Below are 15,892 nucleotides of genomic sequence, written 5' to 3' on the forward strand. Positions count from 1 at the left end.
CACCCCCCCCCCCCCCCCCCCCCCGCCACACCCCACTCAAAGGGGAATATTCTCTCAGCCATCCACCCTGTCCCCTTCGGGATCTTCTGTTTCAACAAGATTATCTCTCATTTTTTCCGACCTCGGCTAACTGTCTGTGGAGTTTGCACATTCTCCCCTCCCCCGTGTCGGTGCAAATTCAATGGGATGTATGGCCTCATTCTGCATTATGGATTCTATGACCTCTGCGTCCCAGGAATCAGATTAGTGAACCTTGTCTGAACTGCTTCCAATGCAATTATATGCTTTCTTAATTAAGGAGACCAAAACTGTACACAGTACTCCAGATGTGGTCTCACCAGCGCCCTGTACAACTGTAGCAAAACATCCTTACTTTTTATACTTGATTCCTGCAACTTTCTGTTTGGCTTCCTAATCAATTGCTGCAGCTGTTGTGATTAATGTACCAGGACACACGCACCTCTCTGTACTGAAGAAGAGGGAGATAGCATCTGAAGAGAATGAACTGTTCACAATATTAGCTAAAGAGAGCGAGGAAGGGAAAGTGGGGTACTCAGCCATTGAGGGGAAATAGTGTCAAGAGAAAAGGACGTGGTTCTCATGGACGACACAAGCTCAGAGAGGGTGAGATGGGAGAGGACGTTGAAAGCTCCCAGCTATGACGGTTGAATCTTCGAAGAGGTTTGGCCAGGTGCGTTAATCAAAGTGAGATGCATGACATAGATACCTAATTATTTGGTCTGAATCTTTTTTTAAATTCTTTTAAAAAGAATAAATTTAGTGTACCCAATTCATTTTTTTCCAATTAAGGGGCAATTTAGCATGGCCAATCCACCTACCCTGCACATCTTTGGGTTGTGGGGACAAAACCCACGCAAACACGGGGAGAATGTGCAAACTCCACACGGACAGTGACCCAGAGCCGGGATCAAACCTGGGACCTCGGCTCTGTGAGGCAGCAATGCTAACTACTGCGCCACTGTGTTGCCCTTGGTCTCAATCTTAGTGACAAAGAATTCCACAAGCGCCTTGCACATGTTTAGGTGAGGGCGGAGATGACGAGAAAGGGGTTTCAGAAGATGTTTACAGTAGAGAAAAGAAGCCCGGCCCCCTACACCCCCACCCCTACCCACCCCCACCCCTACCCCCCACTCACCCCTACCCCCCACTCACCCCTACCCCCCACTCACCCACCTACCCCCCCCACTCACCCCCCCAACCCCCACTCACCACCCCAACCACACAAACGCCGGGACTCTCTCTCTCTCCCCCCCTCCCAAACGCCGGGTCTCTCTCTCTCTCTCTCTCCCTCCCCCCCCCCCCCAAACGCCGGGTCTCTCTCTCTCTACCCACCCCCCCCCCCCCCCAAACGGCAGGTCCCCCACCCCCCCCAAACGCTGGCACTCTCTCTCTCTCTCCCCCCCCCAAACGCCGGGTCTCTCTCTCCTCCCCCCCCCCCTCCAAAACGCCGGGTCTCTCTCTCCTCCCCCCCCAAAACGCCGGGTCTCTCCCCCCCCCCCCCCCCCAAACGCCGTGTCTCTCTCTCTCTCTCTCCCCCCCCAAACGGCGGGTCTCTCTCTCCCCCCCCCCCACCCCAAACGCCGGGTCTCTCTCTCCCCTCCCCCAACGCCGGGTCTCTCTCTTCCCCCCCCCCAAAACGCTGGGTCTCTCCCCCTCCCCCAAACGCCGGGTCTCTCTCTCCCCACCACACAAACGCCGGGACTCGCCACTTCCGCAGCAGGTGAAACTGACGCATATCGCGTCAGTCCGCTGCTGGCCCTTTCGGGAGAGGAGATTAACGGCTTAAAAGAAGGCCCCGATGCCGGAGTCATCCGCATCGCTTTTACCCGCTGGAAATGGGCGTCACGTCGGTCCGCGGAGAATTTCGCCCCATATCAGTAGCTTCAGAAATGTCATGGTGAAATGAGGGTCAAGGTTCGATATTGGGAATTTATTGGGGAAATTAAATATTGGGAAAGTTGGAATTTTGAAAGTACAGTTGTAAGTGGCATGTTTGTTCCAGGGACAGTTGCAGAAGGAAGTGGGTTTGGGAGATGGATGTGGTTTTGAAGCAATACAAGGAGGTGATCAATTTGGCCTTCAGTGATTAGTATCTGTTTTTTAAATTCAAATTAAGGGGCAATTTAGCGTAGACACGGGGAGAATGTTCAGACTCCACACAGACAGTGACCCGGGGCTGGGATCGAACCCGGTCTTTGATGTCATGAGGCAGCAGTGCTAACCACTGTGCCACAGTCACCCATCGGTGATTAATATGATAAGACGTGAGGTCACGTGAGATGGCAGGGTCAAGGTGGCAGCCATGAATACAGGGTGTCGAGTTCACATTGTGGGTGGTGAACTCTGAGGAGACACTGCATGATGAATTGAGATAGAATTGAAAATCATTGAGGATATGTAGTTGCTCAGTATAGAGGCTGAGGGAGGAAAACGTCTCTGCGAGGATACTGATACTTGGACCATGCCCATTTGCTCTGCCCAGGCCATCATGGTGGCAAATTACATGTTGGTTTGTTCCCTTATTTCTCCTTCGCCTTTTGAACATCTCAGGCGTGATCTACCTGAATGGTATCAGAGTCCCATAGCGTGAACGACTAGCCAGGTATTTTCTGGCACTCGGAGCGCCGAAAAACACCACACTATCGAACAGCAATTTGGAGCCTCAGCAGAGAACACGTGGCAGACGGCAGCACTTATTCCTGTTTTCTGCACTGAGGATCTCTGTTCGCCACAACTGCTTAGTGCAGGGAAAATGGGATCCCAATCTCGCAACTTCCTCCTCCTCCCCCACCAAGCTCCAACTCACCAATAAGGGGGTCCTTGGGGCCTGCCACCAACCACCTTGGCACTGCCAGCCTGGCATGTGGCAGTGCCCCTGCCATCTGGCAGTGCCATAGTGCCTGAGTGGTCCCAGCAGTGTGCCACCCTGCCCAGAGAGCAAGCAGCTAGGGTCTCTGGTCCCCTTGAGAGATCTCCACGAGTGCCGTTCTCTGGCCCCTGTTTGTGGGGACCAGCACTGTGAACGGTGCTTGCCCACGGTGAAGATCTGGTAATGCACATTAGAGTGAGACTAGCTGATATGCAGATTTGTCAGAGGTGATTCACATCGCGTTAGATCTTGCGAGGTAATGCAAGCCGGATTGATCCTGGAAGACGATCTCCTGGCATCTACCCGCTGCGCTGCTTTTTGGGTGCAACACGACCGGCAATCTCACCCTCATCTTGTTCCACTCCTCTTGTCTCCTTTTCAAAATACGTACTCTACTTCTCACCCAAGTTTCTCTAATACCTTCACTGCTTTCCTCTTTCAGCCTCTGCATCAAGTGACATGTAGCTTTAAAAAAAGCAGGCTTTTTAAAGGTATAGATGAGGGCACCCTTCCTCCATTGACTGATAAATGTTGTGATACTTAAACCCAATTTTTTTCTCCCCTCTCAATAGCTAGCATGACTGAACGAGAACTGCCTCAAGCAGATGTGTTAAAATCGCTAGAAGCTGGTGCCAATGATAATTCAAAAGGGAAAGGAAGTTAATACGAAAATGAATCTACTAGCAATAACTGTGTTCCCATTGCTGATTCACTTGTACTACATTCCCCTTGTACTTCAACCACAAAGACAAATATACATGTTTTCTGTGAGAGCAAAGATTATGTTCACTCTTGATGCAAAGAGCATTGTGGTTGTCTTATGGGATCATTTGTGGTATAAAACTACAAGATTTTCAGTTTCTGGTCTTCAACTGTCGCACCTTATCTTCTGAAAAGCCCTCTTCATGCACAACTTAGTTGAGTAAATTACAGGAGAGAGTTAAAAGATTTTGCACCCATAAAAATCTTGTGTTTTTGGCATTTTGTGATTTAATTGTGCAACCAATGCTGAGATCTAAGAAGAAAAATATGTGGAAGTGTTTACTTTTTGAAAATATACTGGTTTAAATCCCTTAACTGTTGCCTATGTCAGAATCAGGTACATTTTAAACTTTGGACATGTCAAGGGAGATGGTATGCAACAAGCACTTGAGCTTTGTGGGGTTTATTTAAAGCCTGAAAGTTTGCAGAGCAGTTTTTGTTTTGGATGTTGACCTGGTCTGGCTATTTAAATGCTGTTTAATTGTTCTAACACAAAGTTCCTATTATGTTTAATGTGTAGCACATGCAGATTCTTTTTTCAGGCTTCGAATCTGCACTTTAACCTGTTAATTTCATTTTTGAGAAGATCGTACCAGGGAACATAAGTATAAAATGGAATTAGGTGAAATAAAGAAAACTGCACTTGAATAATCAAGGTGAGGTCAGCTCTGTCTTTTAAAAACGATATGGTTTCATATCAAGATTTTCACTGGGGAATGTAAAGGAGTAGATGCTAGCTGTGTGCATTTTACTGATTGTATGCTGTATTCCTGATTGTATAATATAAACACAGTCAAAATTGCTGTTTATTGAGATTGTTTGCTTACACTACATATTAATGTCTGTATGAAATTCATGTGTTTGTATGGACCAAGACAAAACAGTATATGTTGCAATGTTTTATCCTTTCTTCTGCATGCTTTAAAAGTCTTGACCTCTGGCAGTTGAGCGTGGTTAATTGTCCTTCGCTCAAATTTAGGCCGCCTGAATAATTATGTAGCTACAGTAGCTTAGTGGATGTAGTACTGGATGTAGAAATCATGGATTCAATCCTGCTTTGTCATTTTGGAATTACATTCAATAAATCTGATAATGAGTAGGCTTTGACCAGGACAAATTGACCACTAGATAAAATTCAACTGGTTTTCTAATGACCTATTGGGAAGGAAGCCTACCTCCTTCTGGACCCTTAATGTCCTCTGCCCAACTGGTGTGAGTAATAAATATTCCCTTACCTTTTGTTGCCCATATTCCAAGAACATGATATTAAATTGCAACGTGCATTTTTTTGAAATTTGAGGAAAGAATTACTGCATTTTTATTGAATTCCCTCGTTAGTCTGCCTTTGTCCGAATGTTTTGATTTAACCTGGATTACAGTATTGCAGGAGCCTTGCAGCACCATGGTGTAAGTGGTATTCTTTGCACACTGATCTAAACAGTGCATGTCAGTATGGGTTGGGGCGGGGTGATGTGGTATGGGGAGCAGTGTGGCACAGTAGAATCATGGCTGAGATTAATTATCTGCATAGAAGGAAGCACACATCTTTGAGCAGGAGCCTGTGAAAGTGGTCAGAATGAGGCTTACTTTCATTGCCTTCCCCTTCTGCCGTCTATTATCTGGCCTGGAGACATCGGCTATTTGCAGCAGGCACATTGATCAGTTAATTCATCTCAATTAGGATGGCAAAGGCCAGCAATGGAACATGAGAACTTTCTGCTTTGTGGCAGTGCTAAATCGTGCATTACGGTTAACCATTGACTCATCAGGAAGCTTAGTATTTTCACTTCCAGCAAGAGACACACATTTGTCATAGAAAATTCTGTAAAAGGGCACCTTGACCAGATTCAGTCCTTAGACTGGGAAAAGTTACCTGATGTCAGTTGGTTTGACAACAGGCACAATCATTGACCTTTTGGTACCGAGAGTAACATGGAAAAAAACACTCCTTGGCCTCTGAGGAGGAACAACCTGTTGCTGGTCAAGTTTCCAGGTTTATGGGAACAATCGCCTCTTGTATGACAAACAAGAGGGTGACTGATGCTTGTAGAATCTTACCTCAGTTGCAGTCGATGCTTTCAAGAGAGGAAAGCATGAAATAGAAAATGAAACCAAACCAGAACTTGCCTCTTTTTGCAACTTTGTGTGTTTTTAATAGTGTTGCCACTAATCTACAGCATAATTTGAAACTACTATAATCTCTGGCTATTTTATATATTACATGCGGCAATGTTTTGAGTGTTTCCTGAAACAGTCACAATACTTTTTATGTTGGTTGTATTTACTGAAGTTTGGATTTTAATTTCTATGTAATAAAGGTTGCCTGCAGAAACACATTACACAGTGTTACCTCTGCTTCATTAAAAAAAATCTGAGAGCAAAGAATATTGGAAGAAACAGAGTCCTTTGCTATCTTGTTTCCCTTTGTCAAGGAGGTTTATGACGTAAAGTATGATTAATTGTGCTTTGCAATGCTTTTTGCGTGTGCACACTGGAGATTAGATGTGTTGGTCTCTAAAGTTCTCTGTGTATCAAATAAAGTTGCATTTTTGGAGCTGAGCGTGTGTGTTTAATTTGACACTACAGAGTGAACTACTGAATGAGTAATTTTTCTTTTCAGTCAGGAAACGAGATGACGTAATGAAGTGATAAGCACTTCTGGGATATGTGCATGCATGTTTTTGCTGGTTAGACGCTCAATTCTGTTCTTTTGAGATAATGAGCTGTCTGAATCTTAACTGTCTGGATTACTGAAACAATTTGCTGTGCAACTGCGAACAGAATTGGGGAACAGAAAACCGGGAAATCCAGATTTTTTACAAACCCTCGTTGACAGCACAAGACTTTGCAAACCAGCAAATTATTGCAAGCGTTCTGCCAAGCCAAAGAAATATTGAATTAAAGATTGAATTAAGATGGAAATGTTAAACATTTTCTCACACATAAACTTTTTTAAAGAAAAATAATCATTTTGGACATTGTAAACCCTTGTATAATGTTTAATTTCATGAGTAGGTTAGAATTCAGTACCATGAGCACTTGACTAACTGCAAACATGTGTTTCTTGCGATTATGGTTATAGATAAGTTCTGAAGGCTTTGATCATTTGACAAGTCCTATCTTTTATAAGCTTTTTGGAGTCTATTACCTTTTTCAAAGATGTCTATGGAACTTTTCCACGAATCATCCCAGTTATCAATCCAATGGTTTACTAGACATTCTTAGCTCAAACATTTAATATTTTATTTATACTCACAGTGAGCTCACAGTCGTGCATTTTGTGATGGCCTCATTCTGTATGGGTAGTTTGTTTCTACTGGTATGGATGTGGCACATGTCTTATACCCGCCTGTTGCAGAATACCCTTCAACAAATGGCACTATAAATCATACAACTAAGATCTTTTGGAATTTCTTGATGCCGTTTCCTAATTACCAGAGAATATTTCCAATGTCTAGTCTCGTGGTTAAGTCACTCTACCCAGATATCACCATGTGAATTATTGCTGGTCTCCTTTCAAAGTCAGTTGATCGTAGTAACTTTGATAAAGCCTGAAGTCAGTAACTTTGATAAAGCCTGATATTCTGTTGGCCTTTTTAATCATGTTTGCTCTTGTCAACCAGTGACTTATATTCCTGTATTCCTAAATCTCCTTATCCACCTGTTCCTGATGTCATCAGCATTTCACCATTTGGATTGTATTTTGATTTTCCATTCTCATGATAATGGTTTCCTTCCACCAATCTGTTACATTAAACTGTATCTATCACAATTTTGTCTATTTGAATCAACTATTGGTCCTTTTGTAAATTTCTGCTCTCTTCCTCATTATTCATTATACTTTCATAACTATATAACATCTGTGAAAATTGCCAATTAACGCCTATATAAGAGAACTTTTGTGCTGTGGACCCGTATCTGTTAGGAATTGAGTTTAGACTGCAAACTATTTTAATTAAATTATCTGGGAGTGAGATGATCCAAGGGCACCAGTAGTTTCCCCATAGGAAGTCAGAGCAAGGAGTAATTCTATAACTGGGCACTGTGTTCAAGTCTGCAGTTCTGAATCCCTGACATCGTCCTAGCCATCTCCTCTGAATCCTTTCCAGACAACACAATTAACTCATGTATGTTTCATGTTGTAGTATAGATTCTTGTTTCAGTTGTTGAATTCATTTTGAGAAGATCCTAGTGGGAACATAAATATTTAAGATGCAATTACTTGAAATAAATATGAGGTCAGTTCTGTCTTTTTTAACCTGGCTGATTTCATATCAAGGGCAATTAGAGATAACAAATGCTGGCCTTGCCAGAAATGCTCACATCCCATGAAATAATAAAAATAATGACGTTTTTAACTAGGAGGGAAAAGGACTAGCTGGTAGCTGTGCTTATTGTATGCTGTATTTCTAGGATTGAATAATATAAACATTTGGAATTGTGATTTGAGATTTTTTTTATTGCTTACACTATATATTGTCTGTATGAAGTTCATGTGTTTGACTGACAGAGCAAGATAAAATAGTACTCTTTGTTCAAAATCCTCAAAACCTCTTGGCCTTCAGCAGATGAGAGTAGTGACTTGTAGAGTGCCTGGAATTGAACTGAAACATTAATTCTGTTTCTTTCTCTAATTTCAGCATTTTTTTCTTTTAATTTCATATTTTCAGCATCTGCAGCATTTCGCTTTTGTATGAATGAAAACCAGAACTTTACTTATCTCTTTAGACAACCTTCAGTGTTGCCACCAAACTAGAACATAATTTGAAACTTATAATCTCTGACTACTTTTTTTTAACATAAAGCAGCAATGCATTGCCGTGCATTAAGGGTTTCCTTAAACAACTGCAAAACTTTAATACAAAAGCAAATTACTACGGATGCTGGAACCCCACCAGAAAATACTGGACAGTCTGACTGCATCTGTGGAGAGAGAAGGAAGCTAACGTTTCGAGTTTGGATAACAGCTTTGACAGAGTCATCCAGACTCAAAACATTAGCTTCCTTCTCTCCCCACAGATGCCGTCAGACCTGCTGCGATTGTCCAGTATTTTCTGTTTTTGCAGCACTTTAATGTTGGTTGTATTTTTTGGAAGTTTGGATTTTAATAGAAATTGCCTACAGAAATGAATTAAATATTGTAATTTGAAACTCAGCTTTTATGTTAAACCAAAACCAAAGATAGTAAAGAATGTTGATGGAAACAAGAGTCCTTTGCTATCTTGTTTCCCTTTGCGAAGGAAGCAAATGACGTGGAGTATGATTAATTGTGCCCTGTAATCCTTTTTGCATGTGCACACTGGAGATTAGATGTGTTGGTCTTTAAAATAGTTTCCATGTCCTTATTTATCAAACACAGTCGCTTTTTTGGAGTTGAATATATGTGTTCATTTGACACCTATGGAGTGAGCTACTGAATGAGTCATTTTCTGTGCAGTCAGGAGGTAAGATGACGCAGTGAGCTGATAAGCATTTCTTGCATGTGTTCATACTTTTACTGGTTAATTCTACAATTCAGTCTTTTGGAGATAACGAGCTGTCTGAAACTCAACCGTCTGGTGTACTGTGACAGTTTACAGTGCAACTGTAAATAGGATGAGGTAACAGAAAAGCAGGAAATCAAGATTTTAAAACCTACACATTGACGGCAGCAAACAAACTGGGTATTTCAAGCTGTAAACAGACCAAAGAAATATTGAATTAAGATGGAGGTGGTTTGAAAAACATTTTCTCACAACAACTACTTTTATAAAAGATTTTGCCGATCCTGGATCATGGATAATGTTTCATTTCAATATTTAGTATATTATTCAACCATTATTCAATTGTTTGTGAATTCAGTACCAACGCCAAGTGCAGTTGACGTCTGCTATTTCTTAATGATTATTATTTTGCAACTGTGGAAAACAAGGTTTTACTTTGCAAGGTCTAAATTTTGAATATTTATTTTTGTTGTTTTTCATCTTTCCACGTTCAGAGATGCCTATGGAAACTCTACGAATCATCCATGATAATCAAAACCAATGCTTTACTAGAAGTTGTTAACAGCAAACATTTTTAATATTTTATGAACATTTAAAATATTTAATGCTAAGCTCACAACCTGTCAGCAAATGACACACTCCCAAGTCAGTTTGGGGCATCATACAGCTAAAATGATCTTTAAGAGTTTCTTTTGATTAAGCACATTACAACCTTCTGGACTCAACACTTGAGTTCAACAATTTGAGACAAACCCTTCTCCTCCATCTTAACCTTTTTGTTTAATCCTCTTTTTTAAAATCCTATGCAAAAGCCCTCCCTCCCCCACCGGGCCTTCTGTCACTTATTTTTAATTTTTGCTACATATTTAGGCGCAATTGCTCCCAGCTCCCACTAATCTGTTTTGCCTGCTAAGACCATAAGGCATAGGAGCAGAATTAGGCCACTTGGCCCATCAAGTCTGCTCCGCCATTCAATCATGGGTGATATTTTTCTCATCCCCATTGTTCTGCCTTCTCCCCATAACCCCTGATCCCCTTATTAATCAACCTATCTATGTCTTAAAGACACACAGTGATTTGGCCTCCACAGCCTTCTGCGGCAAAGAGTTCCACAGATTCACCATCCTCTGGCTGAAGAAATTCCTCCTCATCTCTGTTTTGAAGGATCGTCCCTTTAGTCTGAGATTGTGTCCTCTGGTTCTAGTTTTTCCTATAAGTGGAAACATCCTCTCCACATCCACTCTATCCAGGCCTCGCAGTTTTTCCCTTCGTATAGCTATTCCAGTGGTGATTGTGTATTATTTCCAACCAACTTTAGGGTTCCAATCGAGCATTTTAGTCAATTGTGTATCATTTTGTCTTTTTCAGCTGTAGAGCTTTTGATAGAGCTCTGGTTAAAATGATTGGAATAGCTCGTTCTTCATAATTCACTTGAAAATAGTTGATTAATTTGGTTGTGGGACCAAGCACAGGAAACAAAGAAAAATGGATTCAGATTGCTTCCTATTTTCAAGGAAAGATGGAAGAATTTTAGAAAAAGACCAGAAATAAAGGCAGACCTGCAGGGAAACCAACAATCTAGTTTTCAACACCTTGTAACAATGATGAATAGGAATTGATGAATGTTCTCTAACCATTCTGTGGTACAATTTGTTTATACCCCATTGTGCTGTACCATCATGCTATCCAACACTCTTCTCTTTTCGTGATTATTGCCTTTGTTTCATCAGTGAAGATATATCAGATGGAATGTAATCCAGCATTAAAAGCTGCAAATGTGTTTTGAAACTTGTGTTCATTCTTTTGCATTGTGAATTTTGAAGTCCCCTGAATGAAGCAGCTGGCTTCATGAATTTCTTTTTTTAGTCTGATCAGGAAAGGAACACTAATTGATTGGAAATAGAATCCTGCAAATTTAAAACAGTTTCAGTTCAATATTATTGGTTCCTTAAATGTTTCTGAAAACCATTCTGAGCCCAAGCAGCTGTTCCCATGTGTGCTTGTCTGTCTCTGACAACTGCTCCTCCAAGTTAGACGTAGCCAAGATTTGTATAAGATATTTTGTTTACTCCCAAGATAAAAGAAAAACTTGTTTCCTTCCCCCCCCCCCCCCAAATATTTGTTGAATGTGGTCTGAAATTACAACATTGTTCGGGTATAATGGGATTTTCTGAAAAATGTGGCTCATAACTTTAGAGAAGTATTGATACGAACATAAGTAGGAACAGAAGTCGGCCATCTGACCCCTTGAACCTGCTCCGCCATTCAATAAGATCATGGCTGATCTTTTTGCAGACACCGCTCCACTACCATGACCCTTAATTCCTTTACTGTTCAAAATCTATCTATCTTTGCCTTAAAAACATTCAACAAGGAAACCTCAACTGCTCCACTGGGCAGGGAATTCCACAGATTTACAACCCCTTGGATGAAGATGTTCCTCCTCAACTCAGTTCTAAATCAGCACCCCCTCATTGTGAGGCTTTGTCACCTATTTCTAGTTGCGCCCGCCAGTGGAAACAACCTCCCTGCTTCTATCTTAACCAGTCCCTTCATGGGTGGCACAGTGGTTAGCACTGCTACCACATGGCACCGAGGACCCGGGTTCAATCCCGGCCCTGGGTCACTGACCTTGTGGAGTTTGCACATTCTCCCCATGTCTGCATGGGTCTCACCCCCACAACCCAAAAGATGTGCAGGGTAGATGAATTGGCCATGCCAAATTGACCCTTAATTGGAAAAAAAAATGATTGGGGACTCTAAATTTAGAAAAAAAAAGGATCCCTTCATAATATGTTTCTATAAGATCCCCCCTCATTCTTCTAAATTCCAATGAGCATAGTCCCAGTCTACTCAGTCTTTCCTCATAAGCAAATCCTCTCAACTCCGGAATCAACCTACTGAATCTCCTCTGCACCCTCTCGAGTGCCAGTACATCCTTTCTCGAGTATGGAGATCAAAACTACACAGTACTCCAGGTGTGTCCTCACCAGCACCCTATACAGCTGCAACATAACCTCCCTGTTTTTAAATTCCATCCCTCTAGCAATGAAGGACAAAATTCCATTTGCCTTCCTAATTACCTGCTGGACCTTCAAACCAAATTTTGTGATTCATGCACAAGGACACCCAGGTCCTTCTGCGCAGCAGCATGATGCAATTTTTTACCATTTAAATAATAGTCCATTTTACTGTTTTTCCTACCAAAATGGATGACCTCACATTTACCAACATTGTACTCCATCTGCCAGACCCTTGCCCACTCACTTAAACTATCTATAGCCCTCTGCAGATTTTCTGTGTCATCTGTGAAGTTTGACACATTACACTTGGTCCCCAACTCCAACTGATCCCTGAGGCACACCACTAGCCACTGATCGCCAACCAGAAAAACATCCATTTATCCCCACTCTTTGCTTTCTGTCAGTTAACAATCATCTATGCTAATACATTATCCGTAAGGGCGGCATGTGGTGCAGTGGTTAGCACTGCGACTGCGGTGCTAAGGACCTGAGTTTGAATCCCGGCCCTGGGTCACTGTCCGTGTGGAGTTTGCACATTCTCCCCGTGCCTGCGTGGGTTTCACCCGCACAAACCAAAAGATGTGCAGGTTAGGTGGATTGGCCACGCTTAATTGCCCCTTAATTGGAAAAAATAAAATAATTGGGTACTCCTAAATTTATAAAAAAGAAAAAAAAACATTATCCGTAACGCCATGCACCCTTATCTTGTGTAGCAGCCTTTTGTGAGGAACCTTGTTGAATGCTTTCTGGAAATCCAGATACATCACATCTCCTGGTTTGCCATTGTCCACCGCATTCGTAATGTCCTGAAAGAATTCCCAAAAATAGTTACACATGACCTGCCTTTCATGAACCCATGCTGCGTCTGCCCAATGGGACAATACCTTTTTAAAAATAAATTTAGAGTAACTGATTCATTTTTTTCCAATTAAGGGGCAATTTAGCGTCACCAATCCTCCTAGCCTGCACATCTTTAGGTTGTGGGGATGAGACGCATGCAAACACTAGGAGAATGTGCAAACTCCACATGAACGTGACCTGTGGCTGGGATGGAACTCAGGTCCTCAGCGCCGTGAGGCAGCAGTGCCAGCCACTGTGCCACCCCTTCAATGGGACAATTTCTATCCAGATGTCTTCCTTGATAGATTCAAACATTTTCCCCACTACAAAAGTTACGCTAACTGGCCTATGAGGGGAGCTTTCCCAGCCTGAGGGAGTTGGAGGAGAAATTTGAGTTGACGGGAAGGAATGAGTTTAGGTACCTGCCAGTTTATCTAGGGCTCCTTGATGCCATATTCAGTCAAATGCTGCCTTGATGTCAAGGGCAGTCACTATCATCACCTCTGGCATTCAGCTCTTTTGTCCATGTTTGAACCAAGGCTGTAATGAGGTCAGGAGCTGAGTGGCCCTGGCAGAACCCAAACTGAGCGTCTGTGAGCAGGTTATTGCCGAGTAAGTGCCGCTTGATAGCACTGTTGATGACTCCTTCCATTACTTCGCTGATGATGGAGAGTAGACTGACAAGGGTTGGTTGGATTTGTCCTGTTTCTTGTGTACAGGATACACCTGGGCAATTTTCCATTTTGCTGGGTAAATGCCAGTGTCGTAGCTGTACTGGAACAGCTTGGCTAGGGGTGCGGCAAGTTCCGGAGCACAGGTCTTCAGTACTATTGCTGGAATATCAGGACCCATAGCCTTTGCAGTACCCAGTTCCTTCAGCCATTTCTTGATATCATGTAGAGTGAATCATATTGGCTGAAGACTGACATCTGTGATGCTGGGGAAATCTGGAGAAGACTGAGATGGATCATCCACTCGGAACTTCTGGCTGAAGATTGTTGTGAATGCCTCAGCCTAGTCTTTTGCACATAGAATGGCTCCCCCATCGCTGAGGATGGAGATATTTGTGGAGCCTCCTCCTCCAGTGAGTTGTTTAATAGTCCACCACCATTCACGGCTGAATGTGGCAGGACTGCAGAAGTTAGATCTGATGCATTGGTTGTGGAATTGCTCAGCTCTGTCTACTACTTGCTGCTTATGCTGTTTGGCACACAAGTAGCCCTGTGTTGTAGCTTCACCAAGTTGACACCTCATTTTTCGGTTTGTCTGGTGTTTCTCCTGGCATGCTCTCCAAGATCTCAAGAAACCGTAGAGTGTGGTGAACTCAGCCCAACACATCGCACAAGCTTGCCACCCTCCCATTGATTCTGTCTACACCTTCCGCAGCTTCGGGAAGGCAGACAGCATTGTCAGAGACCCCTCACACCCAGGCTTTGCCCTCTTCCATCAGGCAGAAGATACAGAAGTTTGAAGACCCGCACATCCAGACATAGGAACAGCTTCTTCCCCACAGCTACTCGACTTCTCAACGACTCTCCCGCAGACTGATCTGTTCCTTCTAAGACACTATTCATGATGCCCTATGCTGCTCTTGCTCATGTATTTGCTTTGTTTAGCCCTTGTTCCGCATTGTGACACCTCATTTTTCGGTTTACTTAATTGTTGATGTACTTTGTCGATTATTTGTTTTTGTCTGCTGTGTATGTACTGTGTACATCCCCTTGGCCGCAGAAAAATACTTTTCATTGCACTTCAGTACATGTGACAATAAATCAATTAATCCTGCACTCTTCATTGAACCAGGATTGATCCCCTAGCTTGGTGGTAATGGTGGTGTGGAGGATATGCCAGGCCATGAAGTTGCAGATTGTGGTTGAATACAATTCTGCTGCTGCTGATGGCCCACAGCGCCTTATGGATGCCCAGTCTTGAGTTGCTAGATCTGTTCAAAGTCTATCCCATTTAGCACATTGGTAGGGCCACACAACATGATGGAGGGTATCCTCAAAGTGAAGACTGGACTTTGTCTCCAGTAGGACTGTACGGTGGTCACTTCTACCGATACTGTCATGGACAGATGCATCTGCAGCAGGTAGATTGGTGAGGATGACGTCAAGTGTGTTTTTCCTTCTTGTTGGTTCCCTCAACATCTGCTGCAGTCCCAGTCTAGCAGCTATGTCCTCTAAGACCCGGCCAGCCCATTCAGCCCATCGAGTCTGCTCCGCCATTCGATCATGGCTGATACGTTTCTCATCCCCATTCTCCTGCCTTCTCCCCGGAGCTCCGGTTTCCTCCCACAATCCAAAGATGTGCCGGTTAGGTAGATTGGCCTTGCTAAATTGTCCAAAAGGTTAGGTGGAGTTACTGGGTTACGGGAATAGGGTGGATGCGTGGGCATAAGTAGGTTGCTCTTTCCAAGGACCAGTGCAGACTCGATGGGCCGAATGGCCTCCTGCACTGTAAATTGCATGATTATAACTCTTGATCCCCTTAAAAGAATTGGTGTGTATTTGTTAAACTAGGGGGGGGGGGGGATAAACCAGTAATGTATAATAATCCATGAATAAATATTTTTTTTCTTGTCGTTAGAACTAACTAGTGTTCCTCTGACTCTGTTCCTCCACGTTTCATATATATATAAAGTCAAAGTTACGGGGAGGAATTCACAGTTTCTGAGACTAAGTGTTGACGCCAAGGCAGAATCCGTGGATTTTTGCAACAGAAAAATCGTTGCCGCACCTGAACCGTTGCCGCTACTGTTGAGGGGCTAGCACTCGTGCCGCATGGAACACAAGCAATTCCAATAGAAAAGGATACATGATTCGCTAGGTCCGTGATTGACACTCGAGAGGCCGCCAAGCTGCAGACGCACATACACATCACAATCCCCACAC

The 15,892-nt window shown here is 43.1% G+C and overlaps 1 protein-coding gene and 1 long non-coding RNA gene across 3 annotated transcripts in view; both read left to right on the forward strand.

The window, feature by feature from the left end:
• The window catches only part of atxn3 (ataxin 3), a 55,734-nt gene extending 49,528 nt beyond the window's left edge, over positions 1–6,206 (forward strand). For both annotated transcript variants that reach the window (XM_038775277.1, XM_038775286.1), the window contains one exon: positions 3,463–6,206. In XM_038775277.1, the coding sequence (XP_038631205.1) occupies positions 3,463–3,554 (92 nt within the window). In that variant the 3' untranslated portion in view covers positions 3,555–6,206. The remainder of the gene's footprint in view (positions 1–3,462) is intronic.
• Positions 6,207–8,671: 2,465 nt separating this feature from the next.
• LOC119951912 lies at positions 8,672–10,923 on the forward strand. Its single transcript, XR_005457713.1, has 2 exons — positions 8,672–9,096; positions 10,504–10,923. It is a non-coding gene; the product is annotated as an uncharacterized LOC119951912 (long non-coding RNA).
• The last annotated feature ends 4,969 nt before the right edge of the window (positions 10,924–15,892 follow it).

This window comes from Scyliorhinus canicula, chromosome 2 (assembly GCF_902713615.1).
Source record: "Scyliorhinus canicula chromosome 2, sScyCan1.1, whole genome shotgun sequence".
NCBI lineage: Eukaryota > Metazoa > Chordata > Chondrichthyes > Carcharhiniformes > Scyliorhinidae > Scyliorhinus > Scyliorhinus canicula.